The sequence below is a fragment of the Scyliorhinus torazame genome, chromosome 15 (genome assembly GCF_047496885.1).
Source record: "Scyliorhinus torazame isolate Kashiwa2021f chromosome 15, sScyTor2.1, whole genome shotgun sequence".
Taxonomy (NCBI): Eukaryota; Metazoa; Chordata; class Chondrichthyes; order Carcharhiniformes; family Scyliorhinidae; genus Scyliorhinus; species Scyliorhinus torazame.
In genome coordinates, this window is record NC_092721.1 from 141,471,519 (window position 1) to 141,499,359 (window position 27,841).

Genomic DNA, 27,841 nt, shown 5'->3' on the forward strand with positions numbered 1-27,841 from the left:
CTAAACACATTTTCATATTTATAAAAGAAAAAGGACACTTTATACTATATACAGTAAATAAAGATTGTACAATCCACAATAGAATTAATTTGTACCAGCAATTCTAAGGGATTATGTAATCTTGCATCGTTTTCCCCCCATAAATAACTAGAAATGAACACGCACAAGAGGCCAAATGGCTTCTTTCCATGTCATAATTTCGGAGTCAAACACGCAAAAGAGAAAGAAAGGCATGGAGAAGACAAATAATGATTGCTCAGGTGAAGATTGGCAGGAAATGCAGGAATTTGTGAAGGGGAGAATGAGGAATTAATGAACTGAATTTTTTTAATGTTCCCAAAGGCAGGAAGACAACAAAGCAAGAAGGGTTTTGGAAGACAGTTTGACGGAAAAAACATGGTAGTTGATAGTTTGTCTCTGATGTTGGAGCAGAAAATACAAGGAACGTGTTGTAGCATTTGAGTTACAGAAGTGGAAGCTGTAGGCTTACCTGGGAGTAGACCACTCGAAGACCAGGATCTAATTCTAGGAACAGGGATCCCCCACAGTTGAAGAACCATTGCAATCCCTGTATTGTTTCTGTGGGGAAGGCCCAGTGCTATTTTAGTGCCCTTAGGCACTTAACTGACCAGCATTGGGCTTGCCACGTAATCGAGTCCCGAATACTGTGGAAATTCAGCGCCCGAAAACTGCCAGACAATCAGAGGCTGGTGGCTTTCCATTGTCAGTAATGCCACCAGAAGCAGTGACTACTGCCAGTAATGCTCTCTGGTCCAGCCTGAAGATCGCCACTGAATACTTGGACACAGATGTGTGGGGCAGAATAGGGCCGTAAGGAGGGGGTGGGGTGTTGGCCACTGGAGAAGAGGGAGGCAGGAGGTCAGAGGCAAGGTCAGGGTGTTTTCTTTCAGCACCTACTCTTCTTGATGCTAGGTTCCTTAGTCGGGCGGGGAGTGCCTGTCAAACTCCATTACCCCCCCCTCACTTACGAGGCCATAGGTAAACCCAATGGACAGCCTTTGGGAGGCATAGGACAGTGATTACGGGAGGCAATGGGGTAGTGGTATTGCTACTGGACTAGTAACCCAGAGATCTCTGGGGTCCCGGGTTCAAATTCTACCATGGCAGATGAGGAAATTTGAATCAAATAAAAACCTGGAATTAAAAGTTTAATGATGACCAATAAGCCATTGTCAAGTGTTGTAAAAACCCATATGATTCACTAATGCCCTTTAGGGAAGGAAATCGGCCATCCTTACCTGGTCGGGCCACAACAATGTGGTTAACTCTTAAATTCCCTCTGAAATGGCCTAGCAAGACACTTAGTTCAAGGGCAATTAGGGATGGCAATAAATACTAGTCTAGCTGCAAATGTCCACATCCCATGAATGAGTCCGTTTGATTCCCTCAACCACCACTGAATTCCAGTGGGTTCTTGGATAATTAGCACCAAGTGACTCATTGATTGACATCCCACTTCCGACAGGTAGAATTCCGTGCCCAACTTACTTGGGAACAGATTTCGCAACACTGGAAATTTGATGCGGGTACTCCAACCGAATTCTCCTGGCTACCCTGCCCACTCCGATGCGTTCAACTAAATTCCGCCTAAATCGAGAAAAAAAACCCTTTGAGTGATTTGAAAATGAGGACATGCATTTTCTATTTGATTTGCTGGGGCTCAGGAAGCCAGTGGATTTATCAAGGGCATGAGCGAGGAACATGTGGGAATGAGAATGTTTGTTGTGGAATGAAGATTTGTGAAAGGTGGAGGTAAACAAAGTGAAAAATCATTGAGAGGGTTTCTGCAGTCGAAATGAACACTGGAGGATGGGAAAGAGGAATATCAGGATCTTTAAGTCACAGGGAATGTAAGCATCCATCTACCTAGCTGAAGTTTCTTAAACCTGGAGCAATACTTTTGAAACTTGTCTGCAGCCTCTCTAATGTCTTCATATCCTCCCGTGCCCAGAACTGGATGTAATTCTCCAGTTGAGATTGATCCAGTATTTTATAGTTTTATGATAGCTTTCATCCTTATGCTCCTATTTAGAAAGCTCAGGATCCCAAATGGTTCACTAATTGCTTTCTCACCCTGTCCTGCCACCTCCAATGATCTCCGCGCATATATCCTCAGGTCTGTCTGTTTCTGCACCCCTTTACTTTGCTTTATATTGCCTCTATCCATTCTTACTACCAAAACAAATCATTTCATACTTCTCGGCACTGAAGTTCATCTGTCACTTGTCTATATCCATTCCACCAATGTGTCTATGTCCCCTTGAGGTTCAACAATACCCAAGTTCAATTCTGGCCTTGGGTGACTCTCTGTGTGGAGTTTGAACATTCTCTCCATGTCTGCTCCACTGTGGATGGATGGTTAGGTGGATTGGCTATGCTAAATTGACCCTTCGTGTCCAGGAATGTGCAGGTTAGGTTATGAGAATAGGGCAAGCTGAATGGGGGCTTGGGCCTGGGTAGGGTGCTCTTTGGGTACGGTAGCACAGTGGATAGCACTGTTGCTTCACAGCTCCAGGGTGGGTCCCAGGTTCGATTCCCGGCTTGGGTCACTGTCTGTGTGGAGTCTTCACGTTCTCCCAGTGTCGGTGTGGGTTTCCTCCGGGTGCTCCGGTTTCCTCCCGCAAGTCCTGAAAGACGTGCTTGTGAGGTGAATTGGACATTCTGAATTCTCCCTCCGTGAATCCGAACAGGCGCCGGAATGTGGCGACTAGGGGCTTTTCACAGTAACTTCATTGCAGTGTTAATGTAAGCCTACCTGTGACAATAAAGATCATTATCATTTTGGAGGATTGGTGCAGACTCGATGGGCCAAAAGGCCTCCTTCTGCACTGTAGTTTTTTTTAATGATACTTTCTTCTTGGTTCACCATGTTTCCAAGTTACGTGACATCCACAAATTTTGAAATTATACCCCATATACCAAAGTCTAAGTCATTCATATATATGAGGACGAGAAAGGCAGGCAGCACTGACCGCTAACAACTTACTGACCATTATAAACCTACCTCTAGTCTGAGAAATAACCGTTCACCACTACTCTCTGCTTCCACTCACACAGCCAATCTTGGATCCACATTGCCATTGTCTATTATAATCTATGAGCTCTAACTTTGCTCACAAGTCTGGTATGCAGCACTTTTTGGAAGTCCATGTTATCCACATCAAAAGCAGGATCCTATATGTTACCTCCTCAAAAAACTTGAGCAATTGTACATTAACAAATCTGTGCTAGCTTTCCTTAATTAACTGGCATCAAACCCATCAAGTCTCTCAACCATCTATGTTCACCATTACCAAGGAAGAAGATGCTACCCAGGGAAAGTGCCACAGCCATGACCCTGTCTGCATGCATACATTCCCTTTTACATTCCCAATTGTCCTTTGACTAGCCTTTTATTATTTATATGCCCACAGAAGATTTTTGGATCCCCTGTTATGCCCACTGCCAATCTCTTCTCATATTCTCGTTGGTTCAATAATTTTTTTTTTCAATTCCCCTTCAAACACGGTAGCACAAGTGATTAGCACTGTGGCTTCACAGCGTCAGGGTCCCAGGTTAGATTCCCCGCTGGATCACTCTCTGTGCGGAGTCTGCATGTTCTCCCCGTGTCTGCGTGGGTTTCCTCCGGGTGCTCTGGTTTCCTCCCACAGTTCAAAGAAGTGCAGGTTAGGTGGATTGGCCATGCTAAATTGCCCTTAGTGATCAAAAATGGTTAGGATGGGTTAGGGTTACGGGGATAGGGTGGAAGTGAGGGCTTAAGTGGGTCGGTGCAGACTCGATGGGCCGAACGGCCTCCTTCTGCGCTGTATGTTCTATGTTCAAACCTCCAATATTGAGCCTAGATTTTCAATTGTATTATCCACCCGATATCTGGCAAATGAACCCTCTTTCTGCTTGATCTTAGTCTCTATCACTTTCTGAATCTAAGGAGCTCTGGGTTTGTTTGCCTGACCTTTCCCCCCAGTGGGAATGTACACTAATTGTACCCGAATTATCACTTTTCCCAAGGCAGCCTAATGTTGAGCTGCAGTTTTTCCTGCTGTTCTCTGATTCCAATTTTCTGGGCAGATCCATTCTTAAGCCATTAAAGTTGGCCCTCCTCCAATTAATTATTCTCCCTCTAGATTGGAGCAAGTAATAAAAGGAAGTGCACATCTAAAATTCTTTATCTTTTGACTGTGGATGTTTAGTCACTAATTCATTCAAGACATAGATTTCTAGAAACTCAGGAAATTAAGGGATATGGGAATATTACGGGAAGTTAGAGTTGGAGAAAAGATCAGCCACGGTCATACTGAATGGCGGAGCAAGCTCAAAGGGCTCCTACTCCTTCTCCAACTTCCCATATTCTCATGTTATGTAAAGGCTTAAAATGAGCCAGCAACAACCAGACAACATATTGCAGCATGCACACTTTAGCCATCTACCTGGGAAATGTTACTCCGGGCAGTTTTAAGGTGTGCCGTCTGGTCCTCTGAACTGGGCTAGAAATAGAATTTAATAAGCGATGAGTCTATTATAAACTGTTTACTTTGATGCTTGTTTTATGGCTTCCTTTTGAACAGACAGTCTGCATACAACACACCTTTCATTATAACTCACTGGGTGTCTACTAAAGACAGCTTTAATCAGGAGGTTCCAACCAGATTTAATGATACGGAACTATATTACATGGTTGAGAACTAATAGAGACAGTGAAATCTGCCAGTATTCTGTTGTCTAATTACTATATATTAGGACACAAAGTGAAGAATTTTAATCATTAAGCCAATCTCCCTATGTTTTATTCTCCAAGTTATGACTGAAGGGAGCAAGGGAAAGAAAATAAAACTTAGAACTTATACAATGGAATCTTGATTTTAATATTCCAATTGCCCTTTCTATAATGCTAGCAAGGTTTTTCAAAAGTTGTGGGCAACAGGGGCAAAGTTAGATTTGATTCCTATTCCTTTACCTCATAAGAAGATGGTAGTAGATCTTTTCCTTTAATTGTTGCAGTCCTTGTGATTATGGTGTATTTAAGAATGTCATTAGGTATGGAATTCCAAGATTGTGACCCAACAATGATGAAGGAACAACGTACATGTTCAAGTCAGGATGGTGCATGACTTGGAGGGGAACTAGGAGATGATGATTTTCCGATGACACTGATGCTTTTCTCTTTCGCAGAGGTAGAGGTTGCAGAACTGAGGGGCAGAGTTGCAAGGCATCCTGTACATTGTACAAACAGCCATGGTGCGCTGGTAGTAAAACAGGTGGATAGTTGAGTCCAGTGGCAAGATGCACATCAAGAAATCCATTTTGTGATGAATATTGTTGCTTACGAGTGTTGTTCTGGTTTGTTTCTCAACAGCTGCCTCCACCCCCACCTCCAACTACAAGTTCAAGGAGCTCTTCAGTTACTTTATCATCAAGGTTGAGACCATCCAATCAGTTGTCTCTGCTGCTTCCCTCCCTCCCCATAACTGTTTGGTCAAGCTTCCTCACTATTGCCCTGAACAAGTTTTCTTCTCTGTTTCTCTCTTATCTCCCCTCATACCTACTTTTTTTTCTTTTTTATAAATTTAGAGTACCCAATCATTTTTTTCTAATTAAGGGGCAATTTAGCATGGTCAATCCACCTAACCTGCACATCTTTGGGTTGTGGGGGTGAACCCACGCAGACACGGGGGGAATGTGCAAACTCCACACGGACAGTGACCCAGGGCCGGGATTCAAACCCGGGTCCTCAGCGCCGTAGTCCCAGTGCTAACCACCGCGCCACGTACCGCCCTCCCTCATACCTCCTTGCAAAGTTAATCTTGTCCATGAGACTCACCTCCTGCTCTCTTGGCTATTTTCCCATTTAATTACTGACCACCTAACTTCCCTTTCTGGCTCCCATGTTTGTAGACATTAATAGTTCTCTCGCCTCAGGTTCTGTCCTTCTCTCTTTCAAATCTATCCCCTCTGTAATGTTTCCTTCCTCCCAAAACACCCTTAATGTGTTAATGCCTCACAAATTTGTGCCCATCTTTTCCAAACTCCATGTTTGAATCCATCAATCAGGCTTCCACCTCATCTACAATGCCAAAACAAATCTTATCAAAATCACAAATGACATGCTATGTGACTGTGACAAAGGCAAACAATCCTTCCTTGTCCTTCTTTGGGGGTGGCACGGTGGCACAGCGGTCAGCACAGCGCCAGGATGGGTTACGGGGATAGGGTGGGGGTTTGGGCCTAGGTAGGGTGTTCTTTCAGAGCGCCGGTGCAGACCTGATGGGCCGAATGGCCTCCTTCTGCACTGTAGGGATTCTAAGATTCTATTCCATGATTCTTAGCTTGTCTGCAGCCTTTAACACAGTTGATTGCACCATCCCCTACAATGCTTCCCCGCTGTAATCCATTCGGACGGGACTGCACTCGCTTGGTTCCATTCTTATCTATATAATCAGAAACAGGGGTTCGCCATCAATGGCTTTATTCCTGCACATTCCTATTACTTCTTGTGCCCCCCCAAGGATATCTCCTTAGTCCCTTCCTATGCATCGCATCTATATGCAGCCCTTCGGTGATATCATCTGCAAAGCCAGTTATAATATAATAATAATCTTTATTGTCACAAGTAGGCTTACATTAAAACTGCAATGAAGTTACTGTGAAAAGCCCCTAGTCGCCACATTAATTAATTAACGAACAGCACTTCTTTCGGGACTTGTGGGAGGAAACCGGAGCACCCGGAGGAAACCCACGCAGACTCCACACAGACAGTGACCCAATCCTGGGACACTGGAGCTGTGAAGCAACAGTGCTAACCATTCTCCTACCGTGCTGCCCATGATCATTGTCTCTATTCAGCATTATGGCACATTTCTGACTTGGGCCTTGTGGAAGTTGGAGAAGTTTTGAATCGGCAAGATATAAACCATTTGCTGCAGGACATCCAGTCTGGATGCTGTCCAGGTCTTGCTGCATGCTGGTAAGGGCAGCTCCATGACAGCAGAAACTGTGAATGTCCTGTGATTCTCATTGTGAATGAGAGGTTATGGGGAAAAAAAGGTGGGGAAGGGATTGGTTTACTGGTTTACAAGAGGAGGAGATCAGTGGATGTATTCTGTGAAGTGAGAAACTTGTAAGAGATAGCAAAGCAAAGATTGATTGCTGGAATATATAAATCGTCTGTGCCCTGCAGAAAAATCCTCGAAAATATTCACCCACAAAAAGATCTTACAAGATCTGTGTACCCTTGCACTCTCAGCTCCCACCTCAGAATTACACTGACCAGATGAAATGAAAAATGAAATGTAATGAAAATGAAATGAAAATCGCTTATTGTCACAAGTAGGCTTCAAATGAAGTTACTGTGAAAAGCCCCTGGTCGCCACATTCCGGCGCCTGTTCAGGGAGGCTGTTACGGGAATTGAACCGTGCTACTGGCCTGCCTTGGTCTGTTTTCAAAGCCAGCGATTTAGCCCTGTGCTAAACAGCCCCTGTGTGCTAAACAGCCCCTGTGCTCATGCTAATCAGCAAGCATGCATGACAACAAGAAGCAGCTGAAATGAAATAATTTTAAACCAAGATTTTCAAATACCTCAAGTAACTGACTTTTTACAAAGCTGAATTGATTTCTGTACTTGGATATGTAATTCTGGATCTGCAGGCCTTGATGCTGCAGGTCTTCCCGAAAAGGCAATCCATGTCCTCGATAAAACTCAAGCACCTTCGAAGCTATTGCCACCAGTGCTGTTACATGAAAGAAAGGTAAGCCTTGGAATGACTTCTGGTGATAATGCTGGAGGGCCAACATTACCACCTATGTCTTCTATTTTCATGCCGACATTACCATGTTCATTTTAAATGGGTAAATAGCAAACAAAGGAATGTTATACGAGTACGTCGAGCAAGACCCATCTAATTGTCATTACTCATTTCCAGGCTTAAAAATACGCTGCGCAACAGGCAAAAACGTAGGTAAACAGGTGGATTTTCTGGAAAGTTCCAAACCAGGTTTCCTATTATATTTTGGATCTAGTTAGGAGCAACACTGTAGGTGCTGATATCAGGTGGATTGGCCATACTAAATTGCCCATAGTGTCCAAAATTGCCCTTAGTGCTGGGTGGGGTTACTGGGTTATGGGGATAAGGTGTGGAGGTGTTGACCTTGGGTATGGTGCTCTTTCCAAGAGCCGGTGCAGATTCGATGGGCCGAATGGCCTCCTTCTGCACTGTAAATTCTATGATCTATGATCAAAGAAAATGGTGTGAAAAGTGGTCAGCAGTTAATATGGGAAATGGCAAACATAACAATTTGTATTTGCCCCCTTGCATCATGTACCATCTGATCGTTAAGGCAGAGAGGGACTGTCTTTAGAAATTGAAAGCTGAACAAATACTTACGCAGTGAAAGACCTACGTCTGCCCTGTATTCCATCTTGTGTGACGTTTTTATCATGCAACGATGCTTGATGATATCATTTTAAGTAAAAAGCCTTTCAAAGAACTGGGTGTACTGACTTTTTCAACTGTAGGTTGCAGCTTGAATGTGCGTGATGCTGGAGAGGGTGGGGCAAGGTAAGCAATGACATACTGGAAGCAAGTCTGACCTGAACAACTGTAACTGGCAATAGGTTGACAGGCAACACTTTGGGCCGTCTCTCTGATAAATGCTATTTTTGGGTAATCTTACCATAGCAGTTTCCTTCATGTGGGGCAACTTCATCCACATTTGTTTCCGGATTGTGTGAGAAGTATACACAGAATTGATGCTGACTGCCACTTCCTGCCAGGCATGCGATGCCCCTGTGGCTCTGGAGAAGGTACCCAGGAACACTGAACAGGTCAAGTGTGCTTGTAGTCACCTCGGGCTATCACTTCACCAACCATCAAAAACAAGTTCGGGTGATGCATCACTTCATCAATTTTTTTCACATTCCACATTGAGTTTGGTTGTGGCGGTTTTTGCCAGCCATTTTGCCGACCCACTTAAGCCAGAGGGCTTAAGTGGGTCGGTGCAGACTCGATGGACCGAATGGCCTCCTTCTGCACTGTATGTTCTATTTGTCGCCCCTTGCAGCTTTGGAAAGGCTGCAACAATTTTTTACCTCCATTTACAAGGCAAATTACCTAGAAGATCAACTTTAGGAATTCCTTCCTTTTTTCTCTTGGTAAATGCTGCCCATATACAGGCAGCCCAAACAACAGATAATAACAGACTAGTGTGGTCATTCAGTTTTCCACCATATCTATAATAGCAATGTTGAATTTTTTTAAAAAGGTGGAAATACTCAGCAAATCAGGCGGCAGCTATGTGGGAGAAACCGAGTTTAAGTTTCACGTTGATGACATTTCTGTTTTGATGAAGGATCACTGACCTGGGATGTTAACTTGGAGTCTCTCTCAACAGATTCGACCTTGACTTATTGAGTATAGCCAGCATTTTCTGTTTTTATTTCAGATTTCGAGCATTTTGATATTTTGATTTCATTTTAGAGTAATGTTCGACATTGGGAACACTTGCAAACAACACGGGTCCAATGTTGCTCAGAAGGGGGCAATATTGGGGAGAATTTCAACACGGAAGCAGGGTCAATTTAATGTGGGGCAATACATTGGCAGTTCTACATTGGTAGAATTTACACTTCATTAGAACCAGCAAACTTTTAAAAAGTTTGAATCTATACCTTTAAACCTCTGTCCCCACAGCAGCGACAGCCATTTCCCATCCTCCCTTCAATGCTAAGTTCCCAAATACAGAAGAGAGTCAGGAACTTGTTCAAAGAATTTACATGAGGCTGACCCTGGAAACTTGGCAGTGATCTGCAGACCAGCCACTCCAGCAATCGTGTAAGACTGGAAAATCTCCGCTCCCAACTCAAGTGGACAAGTCACAGTTGATCAGTTGAAACACCAAATCTGCCCAAGCACCTCCAGCATAAATCCTGATGACAATAACTTGTTCTGCACCTGTTGTAATTTATTTATGCTTCAGTTTTTTCTAAGCTCTGCAGATAGACATGCATTTTGCCTTTGAACTACAATAATCCCATGCTTAACAAATTGTTGCATTCCTGAAAAATGCAACTTTAAGTGAAACAATTTTAAGCCATTCAGCTTTTCTCATTACAACCAATATAAAAGCTTTGGTGAGGTTCTCGAGGACCTTCCCATCAGAAAAATAAATATAAACATTAAAGCCTGCAAGTTTAAATACTGCACATTTCTAACTTACGCTATTTATTTAAAAAAATTAAAAATATAATACATTTAAAAATATTAAAGAAATATGCTAACTCTTTCTAAATATTTCTAGCTCGCCATCTCTCCCGCTTGCAACCACTTCTGCTCCTCGCCTTTCCACTCTCCGAGCCTCCGCTCACCACCGATCTTGCTCCCCCAACCCTCACACTGACTAGCTCTCCTGCTCACTACTTTCCTTACCCAAACCCTTGCTCACAGTGGGGGCTCTGAAGATGAGCAGCAAGAGGCAGGAAGCAACCTACAGGGTGAGAACAGCTTCAAGTTGCAGAGGTAATCTGCAAGTTCGAGAGGCTGCGACCAGGAGGGTTGGGGAGTGGGAGAGACTGCTCCAAAATTGTACTGATCAAATCATGTGCCCTTACAACAAACGTGGCACAAAACAATGTTAAAACAAATCTCCCAATGCTAAATGTAAATACCCGTCCCATTAACTGACTAGCGTTAAATTGAAAATGACTTAAAGTGAGCACTTACTGATGGACTTTTTTCTTCCAACTCAGAAAGTAAGCAGGAAGTGGCTATGCTGCAGCATGCGCCATTTATTAAACTGGGACTGCATCAGATAGCTTTGGAGCTTTTGAATACATGTTCAAACATGCTGGAACAAGTTGAATCATGCACAAAAGAGATCAAAGTGGGGCTTTAGCTTCAACTTTGTTTTAGATTCCACAGGCAAACAGTGCCCTTTGGTTTAATGTTTTTAAAAGATTATATCAACTGGTAATAACTGGCATGAATACCTAAAACACACTGGAAATGGAGTCAGCATTTTGGAAAAGCTAGCTGGACTGTGCTTTGTGAGATTGAACTTCAACTTCCATTAGTTGTCTCTTGTGGTTGGAAGTAAATTTTCATTACTGGCTATCACTTACAAAACAATACATATGCATTTAGAGTGATTGGTTAACAAGAATTAAGCTTGTGATAGAGAAGTAACAATGTGCTCTAACCCTCAAAGTCTGCGTTAGCGCAAAGCATTTGCCACTTTTGCAACATTTAGTCATTACTGATGGAAAATATCCATCTACTTGTAAAATGCATTGCATGCTTTCAGTATGCATTTTGAGCAATCTTTGTCTTGTACTCTATTTCAAATGTACATGAATCAATGTCTGCTGAAATTTCCAACTAATAATTATTAGCCATTGAAGAAAATAATTAAACAAAATCAAGTATTTCCTTGCATTGGGACATGGCTTCAGTGAATCATGCTTAATGGCTTAATCCTAAATTAATGAGAGGTAATTGTGTTATTCACCCTGGGGTAACACGGACTGCAACAGGATGCAGTTGGACTGTAAAGCATACACCAAACTTAGGCGTTGGTTCAATACGATTTATTGAACTTCTGTAACAATGCACACAGCTGGCTGTGGGTTGACACTCTACTACTCTAAGTGTACTAACTCTAACTAACTGGACCAGACTAGCTCTGATCCACGTGTAGAAGGTGCTGACTGATATATACACCCTGACTGTCACTACAGTTGTCACCAGTGGAAAGAGGTGGAATGCTGATGCCTCGTGTGTTTTATAGTAGGAAGCCGCCCCCCCTAGTGTTCTGTCTGGTGATTGTTTGCGTTCTGTCCTGTGTGTTGATTGGCTAACCTGGGTGTCTGTCACTGCCTGTCTTTACCTCATGATATGCATGGGTGCATATTATGACAGTAATGTGTTTGAGCCACTCAATAGTGTCATCTTTAGAAGAAATAGAAGGATAAAGAGAGAGACAGACAGATAGAAATGTCAATAGACAGTATAGAGAGGGAGGTACAGCTATCGCAGAACTGAGGCGAGGGTTGACAGAGTGCCAAAGTCTGGAATTTGGTGCAAGTGTGAATTCAGTGCAGAGAGGGAAGATCTCATTGCATATTAATTGTACTAATTATATTCAGAGGGTGGGCATTAACTGGGGACTCACTTCTGAATCTATAAATAGGAACAGACTGAAACATGGTTGTTGGGTTAGGAGGTGCATGTTTGTCATTGGCATCGCTGTAAATAAATGCTTATAAAAGTGTCTAACGTTTGGCTCCAGTTCTATTCTTCACCATCTGTCAATATGGATTATAATGGGAGGTGCTTTTTTGTGAGTCTCCAGTTACTTGTACTAGAAGTTGAGGCAGTAAATATTTCGTAGTTTAGTACAAGATCGTGTGTAGAAAAAAGAACCAAAAAAAAACAAAGGTCAGACTAAAAACTAGATATAAATAAATCGAATAACTTAGATTAAGGTAAGGTAGAGAAAGTTGTGCACCTGGATTCCAGTGTTTTGGAGTTTGTGGAATGCAAGATGTCCCCAAGCGAACAAATCTACAGTAAACGGTTCTATCACAAGTCTCTCCAGCTCAGAATCACTGAGCTAGAGTTTGAGTTGGAGACACTCTGACACAAAAGGACAGCAAACACTACCTAAACAGTTCGCTCCAGAGGTTGATATACCTTACAAGTTCAGATTGGGTTAAGTGTGACCAATAGTGCCCAGAATAAGGGGAACCTTGATGAGAGAGAGAGGGAGAGGGGGAATGGGGAACCACCGAAACCGATCCAATCCAACCACTACAATGGACTTGCTAGGTTAGGATAGAGACTGTCAGGGCAGCTAGAATGCAGACCACAACATCTTGTAGCAGGAGGCTGTCCAAAGAAAGGAGGGGAATCTTAATGTAGTAGTTGTAAAGGATTCAATAATCATGGGAACAAAGAGCAACCTTTATAAACAGTCCTGCATGGCTTGGTGCCTACTTCCTGCCAGGGAGGACATCTTGAATCAGCTCGAAAGGATATTGGAGTTGGAGTGGGAGGATCCCGTCGTTGTGCTCCACATCTGCAATGGATATCTCGACCTGCCCTGACCCAGAGCCATTGAGCTGGAGCGTGAGAGTTGGAGATGCTCCAACACATGCAGTTAGGGACTGACAACATTGGAAAGGGGACACTAAAGGTCCTGTTTGGGGAGTACCAGGAACTAGGAGTTAAATTAAGGGACAAGTCTGGAAGCATTATAATTTCTAGATTATTAACCTAACAACATAGAACATATAGTGCAGTTAGGAGGGGTTACTGGGTTACGGGGATAGGGGGGAAGTGAGGGCTTAAGTGGGTCGGTGCAGACTCGATGGGCTGAATGGCTTCCTTCTGCACTGTATGTTCTATGTCTATGTCTAAGGAGGCCATTCGGTCCATCGCGTCTGCACCGACCCACTTAAGCCCTCACTTCCACCCTATCCCCGTAACCCTATAACCCCTCCTAACTTTTATTTTGGACACTAAGGGCAATTTTAGCATGTCCGATCCACCTAACCTGCACGTCTTTGGACTGTAGGTGGAAACCGGAGCACCCGGAGGAAACCCAAGCAGACATGGGGAGAACATGCAGACTCAGCACAGACAATGAGCCAGCGGGAAATCCAACCTGGGACCCTGGCGCTGTGAAGCCACAGTGCAAGCCACTTGTGCTACCGTGCGGCCCTTAAATTCAGTTAAATTCAGCGATGAACAGATTAAGGAGGTGAACATATGGACTGCATTGGAGGGGTACCATTTCATGGAATCAGCGTCCAGTACAGTACTGAGATGGGAAAGACTGTGCGTTGGAACTGACTTCACATGAACTGGGGTAGGACCAGAGTCCTAACATAAATAATTAAGAGGGCGGTTACAAGGCCTTTAGTAAGCGGTGGTGATGCAATACATTGACTCTCCGGTAAAACAGCTCCCCAAGTCTCATTGTAGGTCTTTGCCTTATATTACAGTGCAGCAAGGTGGCATAGTGGTTAGCACTGCTGCCTCACAGCTCCAGGGGCCCGTATTCAATTCTGGCCTCGCGTGACTGTCTATGTGGAGTTTGCACTTTCTCCCCGTGTCTGCGTGGGTTTCCTCCTCCGGGTGCTCCAGTTTCCTCCCACAATCCAAAGATGTGCAGGTTAGGTGGATTGGCCATGATACATAGCTCCTTAGTGTCCAAAAGGGTAGGTGAGGTTACTGGGTTACGAGGATAGGGTGGAGGCATGGGCTTAAGTAGGGTGCTCTTTCTAAGGGCTGGTGCAGACTCGAAGGGCCAAATGGCCTCCTTCTCCACTGCAAATTCTATAGTTTCTATGATTACTTACTTCAGATAATTAACCAATTCTCTTTTGAATCCCTCGATTGAATCTGCCTCCACCACACTCTCAAGCAGAGCATTCCAGATGCTAAACATGCGCTGCATAAAAAGTATTTTCTCATGCCACCGTTACTTCTTTTGTCAATTACTTGAAATCAATGTCCTCTGGTTCTCCACCCTTCCACCAATGACAACAGTTTCTCCATATCTACTCTTTCCAGACCCCTCATGATTTTAAACACTTTGAGGAAATCTTCTCAATCTTTTGTTCTCCGAGGAGAACAGCCCCAGATTCATCATTCTGTTCACATAACTGAAGCTCCTCAATTCTGGAACTATTCTTGAAAATCTTTTCTGCTTCATCACAAATACCTTCACATCCATCCTAAAGTTTGGTGCTCAGAATTGGACACAATACTTCAGTTGAGGGCAAACCAGGGTATACAGGTACATCATAACTTCCTTGCTTTTGTATTCCATGTTCCTATTTAACCTATCATCTATTAATTACTTGCTCAACCTGCCCAGCCTCCTTTAATGACATGTGCACCTATATCCCAGGTCCCTCTGCCTCTGCACCCTACTCAGTATTCTACCCTTTAATTTATATTGCCTCGCCTTGACGTTTCTACCAAAGTGCATAACGTCACACTTCCCTGCATTTAATTTTATCTGCAACTTATCCACCCATTCCACTAGCCTAAGTTCTCTTCACCTCGTTGGCAATTGGTATCTGTGCAATTGGTAATGCTTCAGATTTCAAACTGACTTGTATATAAGCTTAGTGATGAAAAGTGTTAATCTGTATATATTATTGGAATGTTGTTAAGTAAGTCTTGAAATTGGCATCTCTTTAAGTGCCAAAATACTGTAATGTAGCTTTAAGAAAGAACTTGCAGAGTTATATCAGGGGCACATTTTTCACATTTGGGCTCCTGTGCGTCTAATATTAGCAGAAAACAGATACCAAGACTGCACTATTGATCGACTAGAAGAATGGTCTGCATAACGGTCTGCAGTCAAAATGGTATAAGTTAAGGTTAGAGCTGCGGTATAAGTTAAGGTTGTGGGGAAGCACGGAACACACTTCCCATTGGTCAAGAATTGTAAATATCAGGTACAAGCCAAGGTTTGATTATTGTGGGGAAGCCAGGAACACTCTTCCTACTGGTCAAGAATTGCACACATTTTGACTTCCGGGTGCGGCTATGCAGAGCTAGGTCGCATATTCGGTAGCTCCCACTTGGAACGGACTTTTGGGCTCTTTTACAGGGCCCCCACGGCATTTGTTTGACATTTCCCGGTGTGGCAAGAAGACTGCAGCATTCCCCTGACAGTGTCCCCCAGGAATGTTATGTCTTTTGGCTGCCAGACCCGGCAGAAACAGTAAAGGATTTGGCTTTGGCTGCAGGTTTAGACAAAGGCCTCTTCCAGCATGCAGGCGGGGGAAGGGCAAGCTTAAAACTGCAATCTGACTTGACTCTATCAAAGGTGAATTCTAGCAGCAGAGGGAACAACTGTGAAAGGATCTACCAGGGCCATTGAAGAAGCAGGGACGAGGCTTCCGGTGGCGGCCATGGAGGAGTAGGTCGCGCATTCGGCAGCTCCCGTCTGGAACTGACTCTCAGACCTTTTTCAGGAGTTTCCATAGACTTTTTAAACGGACCAGAAGTGTAACGGCCAAAGGAGTGGCATTGGAGCAACGGGAGAAGCGAGGGAAAGAAAACAAAATGGCAGCGGCCAGGGACAAAGGGGAGCTGCATGAGTTCATCAAGCGCTGCTTCAAGGAGCAGCGCGAGGAGATGCGCAAGGAGATGTTGGCGCCTATGCTTTCGGCAATTGAAGGACTCGGGATCACCCAGAAGGTCCACGAAGCTAAGATCCAGGAGGTACAGAAAAGAGTCAGTCAGAACGAGGACGAGCTTGTGGGCCTGGCGGTGAGAGTGGAGCAGAACGAGGCGCTACACAAGAGGTGGGCGGGAAGACTCGAAGACCTGGAGAACAGGTCGAGGAGAAAGAATCTGCGAATCCTGGGTCTCCCTGAGGGAGTGGAGGGGGCTGATGCCGGGGCATACGCGAGCACGATGCTTGAGGCGATGATGGGCACGAAGGCCCCTTCGAGGCCGCTGGAGTTGGACAGGGCACATCGGGTGCTGGCGAAGAAGCCCCAGGCAAATGAGCCGCCAAGGCCGATGGTGGTGAGGTTCCACCGGTTCACGGACAGAGAGTGGGTCCTGAGATGGGCCAAGAAGGAGCGGAGCAGTAAGTGGGACAATGCAGAGATCCGAATATACCCGGACTGGAGCACGGAGGTTGCAAAGCAGAGAGCGGGTTTCAACCGGGCCAAAGCGGCGTTGTACCGGAAAGAAGTGAAATTCGGAATGCTGCAGCCAGTGCGACTGTGGGTCACATACAAGGGCCAACACTATTACTTCGAAACGCCGGAAGAGGCGTGGACCTTTGTACAAGCCGAAAAGTTGGACTCTAACTGAGGGTTTGTGAGGGTAGGGGGGATGTTTGAGGTTTGATGTGTGATGGTTGTTGTATATAGGGGGTCAATCACGCGCAGGAAATGTTACATGGGCTGGGGGAGAGAGACAAGGCCGCGACAGGAGCTGCGCCAGAGAGGGCGGAGCGGGCTTTGGAAAGCGCGGGAAGAAAGGCGGGAAGGGGAACGAAGGAATGCATATGGATTGGGAGACTCCCACGCGGGGAGGTCAATGGGACAGCGGGGGAAGCCGGGGTCAGCAGGCGTCAGCTGACTTACGGGAGTGACATGGGGGGAGCAAAAAAGCTAGACAGGGGTCTAGCGGGGGGGGAGGGGAGGGGGGGGAAATAGGGTTGCTGCTGCACTGGCCGAAAGGGAATGGGACACAGAAGAGGTGGTCGGGACAGGGATCCCCCCTCTGGGGGACTGGAGGGTGAGGGAGGCGTGGACACGGGACTGGCCCAGAAAAGGAGATGGCTAGTCGGCGGGGCGTGGGGGGGGGGGGGGGGTGGGAGCCCCTCCAATCCGGCTGATAACATGGAATGGGAGCCCCTCCAATCCGGCTGATAACGTGGAATGTGAGGGGCCTGAATGGGCCGGTGAAGAGGGCTCGAGTGTTCGCGCACTTAAAGGGACTGAAGGCGGACGTGGCCATGCTCCAAGAGACACACCTGAAGGTGGCGGACCAGGTCAGGCTAAGAAAGGGATGGGTCGGACAGGTATTCCACTCGGGACTGGACGCGAAGAATAGAGGGGTGGCAATATTGGTGGGAAAGCGGGTGTCATTTGAGGCCAAGACTATTGTAGCGGACAATGGAGGGCGATATGCAATGGTGAGCGGTAGGCTGCAAGGGATGTGGGTGGTGTTGGTAAACGTATACGCCCCGAACTGGGATGATGCAGGATTCATGAAGCGCATGTTGGGGCGCATTCCGGACCTGGAGATAGGAGGCCTGATGATGGGAGGGGACTTCAATACAGTGTTGGAGCCAGCACTAGACCGCTCCAAATCAAGGACTGGAAAGTGGCCGGCGGCGGCCAAGGTACTTAGGGGGTTTATGGATCAGATGGGGGGGGAGTGGACCCATGGTGGTTTGCAAGGCCGCAGGCCAGGGAATTTTCTTTCTTCTCCCATGTACACAAAGCCTACTCCCGGATAGATTTCTTTGTTCTGGGTAGGGCGCTCATCCCGAGGGTGGAGGGGACGGAGTATTCGGCTATAGCCGTTTCGGACCATGCCCCGCACTGGGTGGAACTGGAGCTGGGAGAGGAGAGGGACCAACGCCTATTGTGGCGGCTGGATGTGGGACTGTTGGTGGACGAGGTGGTGTGTGGGAAGGTGAGGGGGTGTATCGAAAGGTACTTGGAGGCCAACGACAACGGGGAGGTGCAGGTGGGGGTGGTATGGGAGGCGTTGAAGGCGGTGATCAGGGGAGAGCTAATTTCCATTAGGGCTCATAGGGAGAAGACAGAGGGTATGGAAAAGGAGAGGTTAGTGGGGGAGATTTTGAGAGTGGACAGGAGATACGCAGAGGCCCCGGAGGAAAGATTACTTGGGGAAAGACGACGGCTCCAGACGGAGTTTGACCTGTTGACCACAGGGAAGGCGGAGGCACAGTGGAGGAAAGCGCAGGGGGCGACCTACGAGTATGGGGAAAAGGCTAGTCGGATGCTGGCACACCAGCTCCGTAAGAGGATGGCAGCGAGGGAAATAGGGGGAGTCAAAGATGGAAGGGGAGCCACGGTTCGGAGTGCGACGAAAATAAACGAGGTATTCAAGGCCTTTTATGAAGAGCTGTACAGATCCCAGCCTCCAGCGGGGGAAGAGGAGATGAGACGATTCCTAGATCAGCTGAGATTCCCGAGGGTGGAGGAGCAAGAGGTGGCTGGTTTGGGGGCACCAATTGGGTTGGAGGAGCTGAGCAAGGGTTTGGGGAGCATGCAGGCGGGGAAGGCCCCGGGACCGGACGGATTCCCGGTGGAGTTCTACAGGAAGTACGCAGACCTGTTGGCCCCGCTACTGGTGAGGACCTTTAATGAGGCAAGAGAGGAGGGGACCCTGCCCCCGACAATGTCGGAGGCGACAATTTCTTTGATCCTAAAGCGGGACAAGGACCCACTGCAATGTGGATCGTACAGGCCGATCTGGCTCCTCAATGTGGATGCAAAGTTGCTGGCAAAAGTGCTGGCCACGAGGATCGGGGACTGTGTCCCGGGGGTAATCCACGAGGACCAGACGGGATTTGTAAAGGGCAGGCAACTAAACACCAATGTGCGGAGGCTCTTAAACGTGATAATGATGCCATCGGAGGAGGGAGAGGCGGAGATAGTGGCAGCTATGGACGCGGAGAAGGCCTTTGACCGAGTAGAGTGGGAGTACCTCTGGGAGGTGCTGCGCAGGTTTGGGTTCGGGGTAGGGTTTATCAATTGGGTTAAGCTCCTTTACAGAGCCCCGATGGCAATTGTAGAGACGAACCGGCGGAGGGCGGAGTACTTTCGACTGTACCGAGGGACGAGGCAGGGGTGCCCCCTGACCCCCCTGTTGTTTGCATTGGCGATCGAACCATTGGCCATGTCATTGAGGGAGTCTAATAAATGGAAGGGGGTGGTCCGAGGGGGAGAAGAGCATCGGGTGTCGCTATATGCGGATGACCTGTTGCTGTACGTGGCGGATCCAATGGAGGGGATGATGGAGGTCATGCAGACTCTAAGGGAGTTTGGGGAGTTTTCGGGCTATAAGCTCACTGTAAGGAAGAGTGAGCTCTTTGTATTACAGGTGGGGGACCAAGAAAGAGGGATAGGGGACCTACCGCTGAGGAGGGCGGAGGGGAGCTTTCGGTATCTGGGGATCCAGATAGCCAGGAGTTCGGGGACCCTACATAAACTGAATCTGACGAGGTTGGTGGAGCAAATGGAGGAGGATTTCAAAAGATGGGACATGTTACCGCTCTCGCTGGCGGGTAGAGTGCAGTCGGTCAAAATGGTGGTCCTTCCGAGGTTTCTGTTTGTGTTTCAGTGCCTTCCCGTCGTGATCACTAAGGCCTTTTTTAAGAGAGTAGGCAGGAGTATTATGGGGTTTGTGTGGGCGAATAAGACCCCGAGAGTAAGGAGAGGGTTCCTGGAACGCAGTAGGGACCGAGGAGGGTTGGCGCTTCCAAACCTGGGGAGCTACTACTGGGCAGCAAATGTGGCGATGATCCGCAAGTGGGTTATGGAGGGAGAGGGGGTGGCATGGAAGAGGATGGAGATGGCGTCCTGTAAAGGAACGAGCCTGGGGGCGTTGGTGACGCTCTCGCCGACAAAGTATACCACGAGCCCGGTGGTGGCCGCAACACTAAGGATCTGGGGGCCAGTGGAGACGGCACCGGGGTGCAATGGGAGCATCGGTGTGGTCCCCAATCAGGGGTAACCACCGGTTTGTCCCGGGGAAGATGGACGGGGGGTTCCAGAGCTGGCATCGGGCGGGGATTGTAAGAATGGGGGACCTGTTCATCGACGGGACATTTGCAGGCCTAGGGGCACTGGAGGAGAAGTTCGAGTTACCCCCGGGAAATACCTTTAGATATATGCAGGTGAGGGCTTTTGTGAGGCGACAGGTGAGGGAATTCCCGTTGCTCCCGGCACAAGAAGTTCAAGATAGGGTGATCTTGGGTGTATGGGTCGGGGAGGGCAAGGTGTCGGAAATACACCAGGAGTTGAAAGAAGAGGGGGAAGCGCTGGTAGAAGAGTTGAGGGGTAGATGGGAGGAGGAGCTGGGGGAGGAGATCGAGGAAGGTCTGTGGGCTGATGCCCTAGGTAGGGTTAATTCCTCCTCCTCGTGTGCCAGGCTCAGCCTGATACAATTTAAGGTGGTCCACAGAGCGCACTTGACGGGGGCGAGGTTGAGTAGGTTCTTTGGGGTAGAGGACAGATGTGGAAGGTGCTCAGGGAACCCGGCGAACTATGTCCATATGTTTTGGTCATGCCTGGCACTGGAGGGGTTCTGGAGAGGAGTGGTGAAAGTCCGGGTCAAGCCAAGCTGGGGGCTAGCAATATTTGGAGTAGTGGACGAACCGGGAGTGCAGGAGGCGAAAGAGGCCGGCATTCTGGCCTTTGCGTCCCTAGTAGCCCGGCGAAGGATCTTGCTAATGTGGAAGGAGGCGAAGCCCCCCAGCCTGGAGGCCTGGATAAATGATATGGCTGGGTTCATAAAGTTGGAGAGGATTAAGTTCGCCTTGAGAGGGTCTGCGCAGGGGTTTTACAGGCGGTGGCAACCGTTCCTAGACTATCTCGCGGAGCGTTAGAGGAAGGTCGGTCAGCAGCAGCAGCAACCTTGGGGGGGGGGGGGACTGCCTGAGAGGGTGGATGAGCAAGAGATAACATGAAGGGTTGGGGAAACTGGCACGTACGGGTGAGGGCCAGTGTACAAAGCTGTGTAAATATATCATTTTGCCATGTATATATCTTGCTCTGCGCGATTTCTTGTTTTTTTTTGTTACGGGGTGGGGGGGTTATTGTTTGTAAGGGAGAAAAATTGTGTTAAAAAACTTTAATAAATATATATTTTTTAAAAAGAATTGCACACATTTCATTTGAGGTTTTCAGTTGTGTTGACATAAGTGCATGTACTTGGGCTGGATCTTTCAAAGCTGCCTGCAAAAAGAGTATTAAAATGGAGAAGCAGAGGGCAGCACGGTGGCACAATGGTTAGCATTGCTGCGTCACGACACCAAGGTCCCAGGCTCTCGGTCACTGTCCATGTGGAGTTCGCACATTCTCCCTGAGTTTACGTGGGTTTCGCCCCCACAACCCAAAGATGTGCAGGCTAGGTGGATTGGCCATGCTAAATTGCCCCTCAATTGGAAAAAATTAATTGGGTATTCTAAATTTATTTTGAAAAGATTTTTTTAAAATAGGGAAGCATCACAAGGGTTTTTGCATTTGCCCGGATAACATTAATCTCAGGAGACTTGCTGGGACATTTGGCAGGCGAGTAAGTTAGGTGTTAATAGCAGAGCATTTGCTAGGACATTATCACTTATGTGGGACATTGCCAGTCAATTGTAATTGTCATAGATTTGATGTTTCTGCAAGAATCCAGTATAAGGGGAAGTGAATAACTTGTGCCTTGTGGATGATGGACAGGTTTTGGGGAGTTGGGAGGTAAGTTACTCGCCGCAGGGTTCCTAGCTTCTGACTTGCTCTTGTAGCCACAGTATTTATATGCTGATAGTCCAGTTCAGTTTCTGGTCAATGGTAAACCCTCGGATGCTGATAGTGGGGGATTCAGTGACGGTAATGTCGTTGAATGTTAAGGGGTAATGATTAGATTCTCTCTTGTTGAAGATGGCCATCGCCTGTCACTTGTGCGGCGCAAATGTTACTTTCCTCTTGTCAGCCCAAGTTGGATATTGTCCAGATCTTGCTCCATTTGAACACAGACTGCTTCAGTATCGGAGGAGTTGTGAATAGTGTTGGACACTGTGCAATCGAACATCACTACTTCTGACGTAATATAGAAGGAAGGTTATTCATGAAGCAGCTGAAGATGGTTGGGCCTAGGACACTATCCTGAGGAACTCCTGCAGTGATTATCTGGAGCTGAGATGATTAACTTCCAACCATCACAATGATCTTCCTTTGTGCCAGGTATGACTGCAACCAGTGGAGGGTTTTCCTCTTGGTTTTCATTGACTCCAGTTTTGCTGGGAATCCTTGGTTCCACATTCGGTGAAATGCTGCCTTGATGTCAATGGCAGAGTGCTGCACACCAATTCTCTGTTAATTATGGGTGTGGGCTTCGGAAATGCACCAAGCAGAATCCAGATACTTCATCATAAGTAATGAGGCCAAGAGGGGAGGGATAAAAATGCCATTACACAGATGGCTGAGCCGGGATATACATATGGGGTTAGATATCATAGAATTTACAGTGCAGAAGGAGGCCATTCAGCCCATCGAGTCTGTACCGGCTCTTGGAAAGAGCACCCTACCCAAGGTCAACACCTCCACCCTATCCCCATAACCCATAAATCCCACCCAACACTAAGGGCAATTTTGGACACTAAAGGCAATTTATCATGGCCAATCCACCTAACCTGCACATCTTTGGACTGTGGGAGGAAACCGGAGCACCCGGAGGAAACCCACGCACACACGGGGAGGATGTGCAGACTCCGCACAGACAGTGACCCAAGCTGGAATTGAACCTGTGACCCTGGAGCTGTGAAGCAATTGTGCTATCCACAATGCTACCGTGCTGCCCGGTTGGTGGTGGTGTTTGGGGGGTTGCAGAAAACAAAGCCCCCGTGTTTCAACTAGTAATTGCCTGACGGATACCGTACTGAATTATATTAATCAAGATATCCCAGATTTAATCCTCATCTGAGCTGTATTTGCTTATATTTTCCAGGGTAGCAGTCAGGTCATTAGTTCACGTCAGTGTGCCAGGCTTCTCCTCATAAGCATTCTCCTACTGAACTTTACTAAAACGCGTGAGAGCTTTAGTGTGAGGTATGAATAGTAAAGGATTTTTCTGTGATGATTCATGATAAATAGCCAGTTATTACTGGTAACAGGAAAGAACAAGAGTTTACAAGTGAAAATGCAGAAAAAAAAACAACATACAAATGATATATCAAAATGTCATTGTAAGTTACTGATCGAGGTAAATCGATCATGTATCTAAACATGTTTTCATAGCAGCGTTTTAACAAAAATACAATGCAGTGTGAGTGATCTATTGCTTTGAATCTGGAAAATTGCACTGATCCTCTGCCACATTACTTTCCCAAAACCTCAAAATCTAAATTAATAAACTAATAAGGCTGTCCATGAATGCTCGAGATGATGTCACACTATTGTTCGATTCTTAAACTGAAAGGTTAAGTCATGCTCTCGGCAACATCAGTGGCAATTCCTGCACCTTTCCAATCCCACACCTACAATCCTGCCATTTTTCACTCTGATAAAGGCATGGTGACCTGCACACCCACACTCAACACAGATGATTTTTCAAAAGGAAAGCGTTCCCAGACTGAACACAGTGCAACTACCAATACTCACTTCAAATTTACTGCAACGTTAAGAATGCCACGACTAAAATAATTAAACAGAACATAGGCCATTTAGTGAAAACATAATTCAAGTCAATTTGTGGTTCTTGTTAAATGCTAGTCAATGACATAATCTGTATCCCTCTGCACGTTTCTAGATTAATTTTCCCGAACAGAATACCTAAAAACGGTAAAGCACAAACACGATTGAATGATTTCTAACAGCTATAATGAAGTGTGTTATGATTGACTTTATTAATGTACTTTGCTGTTACTTAATACTTCCATTTACGGTTTGGATGCTTTGGTCTCTATCCTTCTCCCTGGCGAGCGTCTGAGGCCAGAATGGACAGTTCCTAACTTTGATGTTATACCTGATGCCAAACAACTTCTGACCACATGACTGCATCATCACTTCCACTCCCTATTTCCACTTGTGTCACTTTTTCTCCTTTGAGACTTCTTTAAAACCTACTTCTTTGACTGGAGCTGGTTTAGCACAGTGGGCTAAATAGCTGGCTTGTAAAGCAGAACAAGGCCAGCAACGCGGGTTCAGCCTCCCCGAACAGGCGCCGGAATGTGGCGACTTGGGGATTTTCACAGTAACTTCATTTGAAGCCTACTTATGACAATAAACGATTTTCGTTTCATGTTTTTGGTCATTGACCCTCGTATGTCCACTTCTGCCTTGGCATTAAATCTTTTTCAGGTACTCTCCTGTGAAATGCTTGGGATGTTTTACCACATTAAATGCATCATACGACTAATAATTGCTGTTGGGGTTTTCATTAAATTGGAAATTAATACAGATGAAGGCCTAAAGCTCATTCTATATTCTGAGAGCAAAGGGCAACACAAATAAATGTTATTTTCACAAAAACTTCAAGGTGTCTCTTCCAAATCATAGAGAAAAATAAGTTTAAAACAATGAAACAAATGCAATGAAAAGCACCTGCAGGTATACAAGTGTCAGTAAATCACAAGTGCTAGATTTTTAAATGTTAAATGTTACCATGGATACAACATTAGAGCAGATGGCAAACTTGGGTTGCCAAGTTTATAACCATATGGAAACAGCAAGTTCTTATTATACAAACTTTTGAAGTAAATCTAACGTGTAATCCCAAGCAAGTCGCTTCGAAAGTTGGATTAAAATTTAATTAAGTTTTCAAACTGGTCAAATTTAAAGTCAAATAGATACTTATTCAGCTCATCAAACAGAAAGGAACCAATGGCCTGATTTTAACACCATGCAAGCGGATGGATTTTGCATGCATTGAGATTGTGCCCACGGATTCTGAGAATCTCTGATGTCAAGTCTGATCAAAATTCTTTTGTTATTAAGTTGGTGTGTCAATGGCTGGGGGGGGGGGGGGGGAATGGTTGAGCCAGGCATAGGGAGCTCCGGTTGGACCTGGGGTAGGGTGGGATAGGGAGGGCAGGTCAGGTAGGGTTGGGGGGGGGGGGGGGGGGGGTGAGGAATGGGGAAGGTCAGGCAGGGGTGGGGGTAGGCAATAGGTATCACATGGGTATCAGGGTGAGACAGTGCTACAGTTACCCAGAAGCTAGAAGTGGTTTTATTTCTTCTAACTTTTTCTGAGGAATTATTATTGAATGATAGTTGAAACACTCCAAAGGTTGCGATTTAAATCACATTTTCAGATGGTTTCCAGGGCAGAAAAATTGCCCAAATGAAGTCTGAATTTCCCAGGCAATTGTCATGCAAACCTTACCTGGGAACATCCGGGGAGATTCGACAGTGCATCTTTGGGGTACCCCCCAGATACACATGAGATTACTGCACATGACGAATACATTCATATTTTTGGTTCAAGAGTGAAAGCAACCCTAAGGGACTCGGAAGTTATGGTCCAGTGTGTAAATATAGAATGTTAATGGACACTTAGTCGGTTAGATGGACTGGCCTTTTAATGCCCTTTTAACAGGAGCCAAATGAAACTGCTAAAAAAATTGAAGTAAATCCAATAATAATGGGATATCTGCTTCTCACTGATCTGAGAACAGGCTAGCTGCACTACTGCAGTCATTTTCAACAGGAGTCCCGTGCCCAATGAGAGGAGACCATTCCGAAACTTGATTAAAACCTGTTGGTGTTTAGAAGGGATATGCCACTTCTCACACATAGTATAAGAAAAAAAACGTAAGCCTTCTTAGACGCATTCCCCATAAGGATCCCAGTACCTGATAAATCTTTCATGAAGAATGAGAGATAATAAGTTTGCAATAGTCAGAATAAGCAGCATGACACTGATGAACCACACCAGCAGAGCAAGTAGTTTACAAATTAATCTGCACATTTAAATATACAAAGAAGGCTCACCTGAAAGCAAGCTGGCATGATCTACGGAAATAAAACAGAACAATATCAGTACAGTAAATGCTTTTAAAACCATTTCAAAAAATGGATTTTGAATCAGCATTCGGATTAAATAACCTGATACATATTACTGCTCATGACAAATACATTCATATTTTAAATTGAAGAGTGAAAACAATCTATTTACCATTACAGGTGTCTTTCTTAAATTGGCAGTGCTAAATATAAAGCTACCATTCTACACAACAGGAAATATAAAAGACTAACTGATGTGTTAATATTATCTTAATATGCATATACGTGTGTGACATAAACCTGGAAATTATAGGCTGCTTAGCATAAAATCTGTGGATGTAAGAAAGCTGTAGAGAATTCTATATGGTAGATCTTTCAATGTTCGCTGAAAGAGCATGAGAGACCACAAGGGGTAATCTGCAAGGAGTAATGGTAATAATCCAAGATTCACTAATCCAATGGAATTCTTTGAATAGTTATGTAAACTAGTGTATGAAGGTTATCCAGTGGGTAAAATGTTTTTGGCATTTAAGATAATGTTCTGCACATAAGACTTTAAAAAAATTGTTCAGGTTTATATACAAATTAACGAGTTAAATTGAAACCAGTTCAGCAAAGGAACCAAAAAAATGATGATAAATGGAGGCATGGACTAATAATAATCCAGATGAGGTCAAATTCTATCATGGGAGTTTGAGAATTTGAATTCTTTAAAAACAAGTTCTGGAAATACAAATCTGGTTTCAGTAAAAGTGACCATAAAGTTTTGGATTGTCATAAAAAGCCAACTTGTTTACTAATGACTTTTACTCTCTGGAAAGGCCCAGCAAGTCACTTAGTTATATTAAGCCACATTAACAAAGAATAGCAGTTCAAGAACGTGGCCCACCATCACCTTCTCAGTGAAACTAGGGATGGAAATAAATGTTGGTCTTATTTGCAGTGTCCATATCACAAAATAATTTTTTTAAATGCATGGAAACCTATTACATGTTTAAGTATTGTCAAAAAAATCGACTGATAGATACCAATAGGTAGATTGTTGTTATGGAGTGCATACTTTCTTCCCAAATGAATACACTTCTCTTACCTAATTTGAAAAAAAACTAGGGCACCGGTTGGCAATGGCCAAAACGAAGAAATCCTCAATAGTTCCCATGACTGGTGCATAACCGGTTAAATAGTACAAAGAACTGGCAATTGCCCGTTTACAATCACCCTATCGTTTAGAGCATGAGCAAAGAATTATAGTGCAATACAGCACAGATATAGGCTTATTAAATCACTGCCGGTGCTTTCCCTCCACTTAAGCCAGCTGGTCTTAGCCTCTGCATAAACCCCACACCTTTTAATATTCAATTTTTTCCAGAAACTATCCAATTACGATTTTGGGGGAAAATATTCAATTTTAAAAGAATTTATTGACTTTGCTCCAACAGATTTTTGGCAAAGTATTCAAAGTGCTAACTGGAGCCAAGTGGGAAAAATGTCAAACTCGATGACAGAACTTCCCTTCCAGGTCTTGCTTAAAGCCAGACAAACTGATCAATCATCAATAGTTCCCTGGAGTATGCAGATCTGTTTGATTACTATATTTGCAC

At 45.4% G+C, this 27,841-nt stretch overlaps 1 protein-coding gene across 2 annotated transcripts in view; it reads right to left on the bottom strand.

Annotated features, from left to right (window-relative positions):
• The window catches only part of micu2 (mitochondrial calcium uptake 2), a 736,923-nt gene that overhangs the window by 286,882 nt on the left and 422,200 nt on the right, over positions 1-27,841 (bottom strand). For both annotated transcript variants that reach the window (XM_072476850.1, XM_072476849.1), the window contains exon 3: positions 26,229-26,249. In XM_072476850.1, the coding sequence (XP_072332951.1) occupies positions 26,229-26,249 (21 nt within the window). The remainder of the gene's footprint in view (positions 1-26,228; positions 26,250-27,841) is intronic.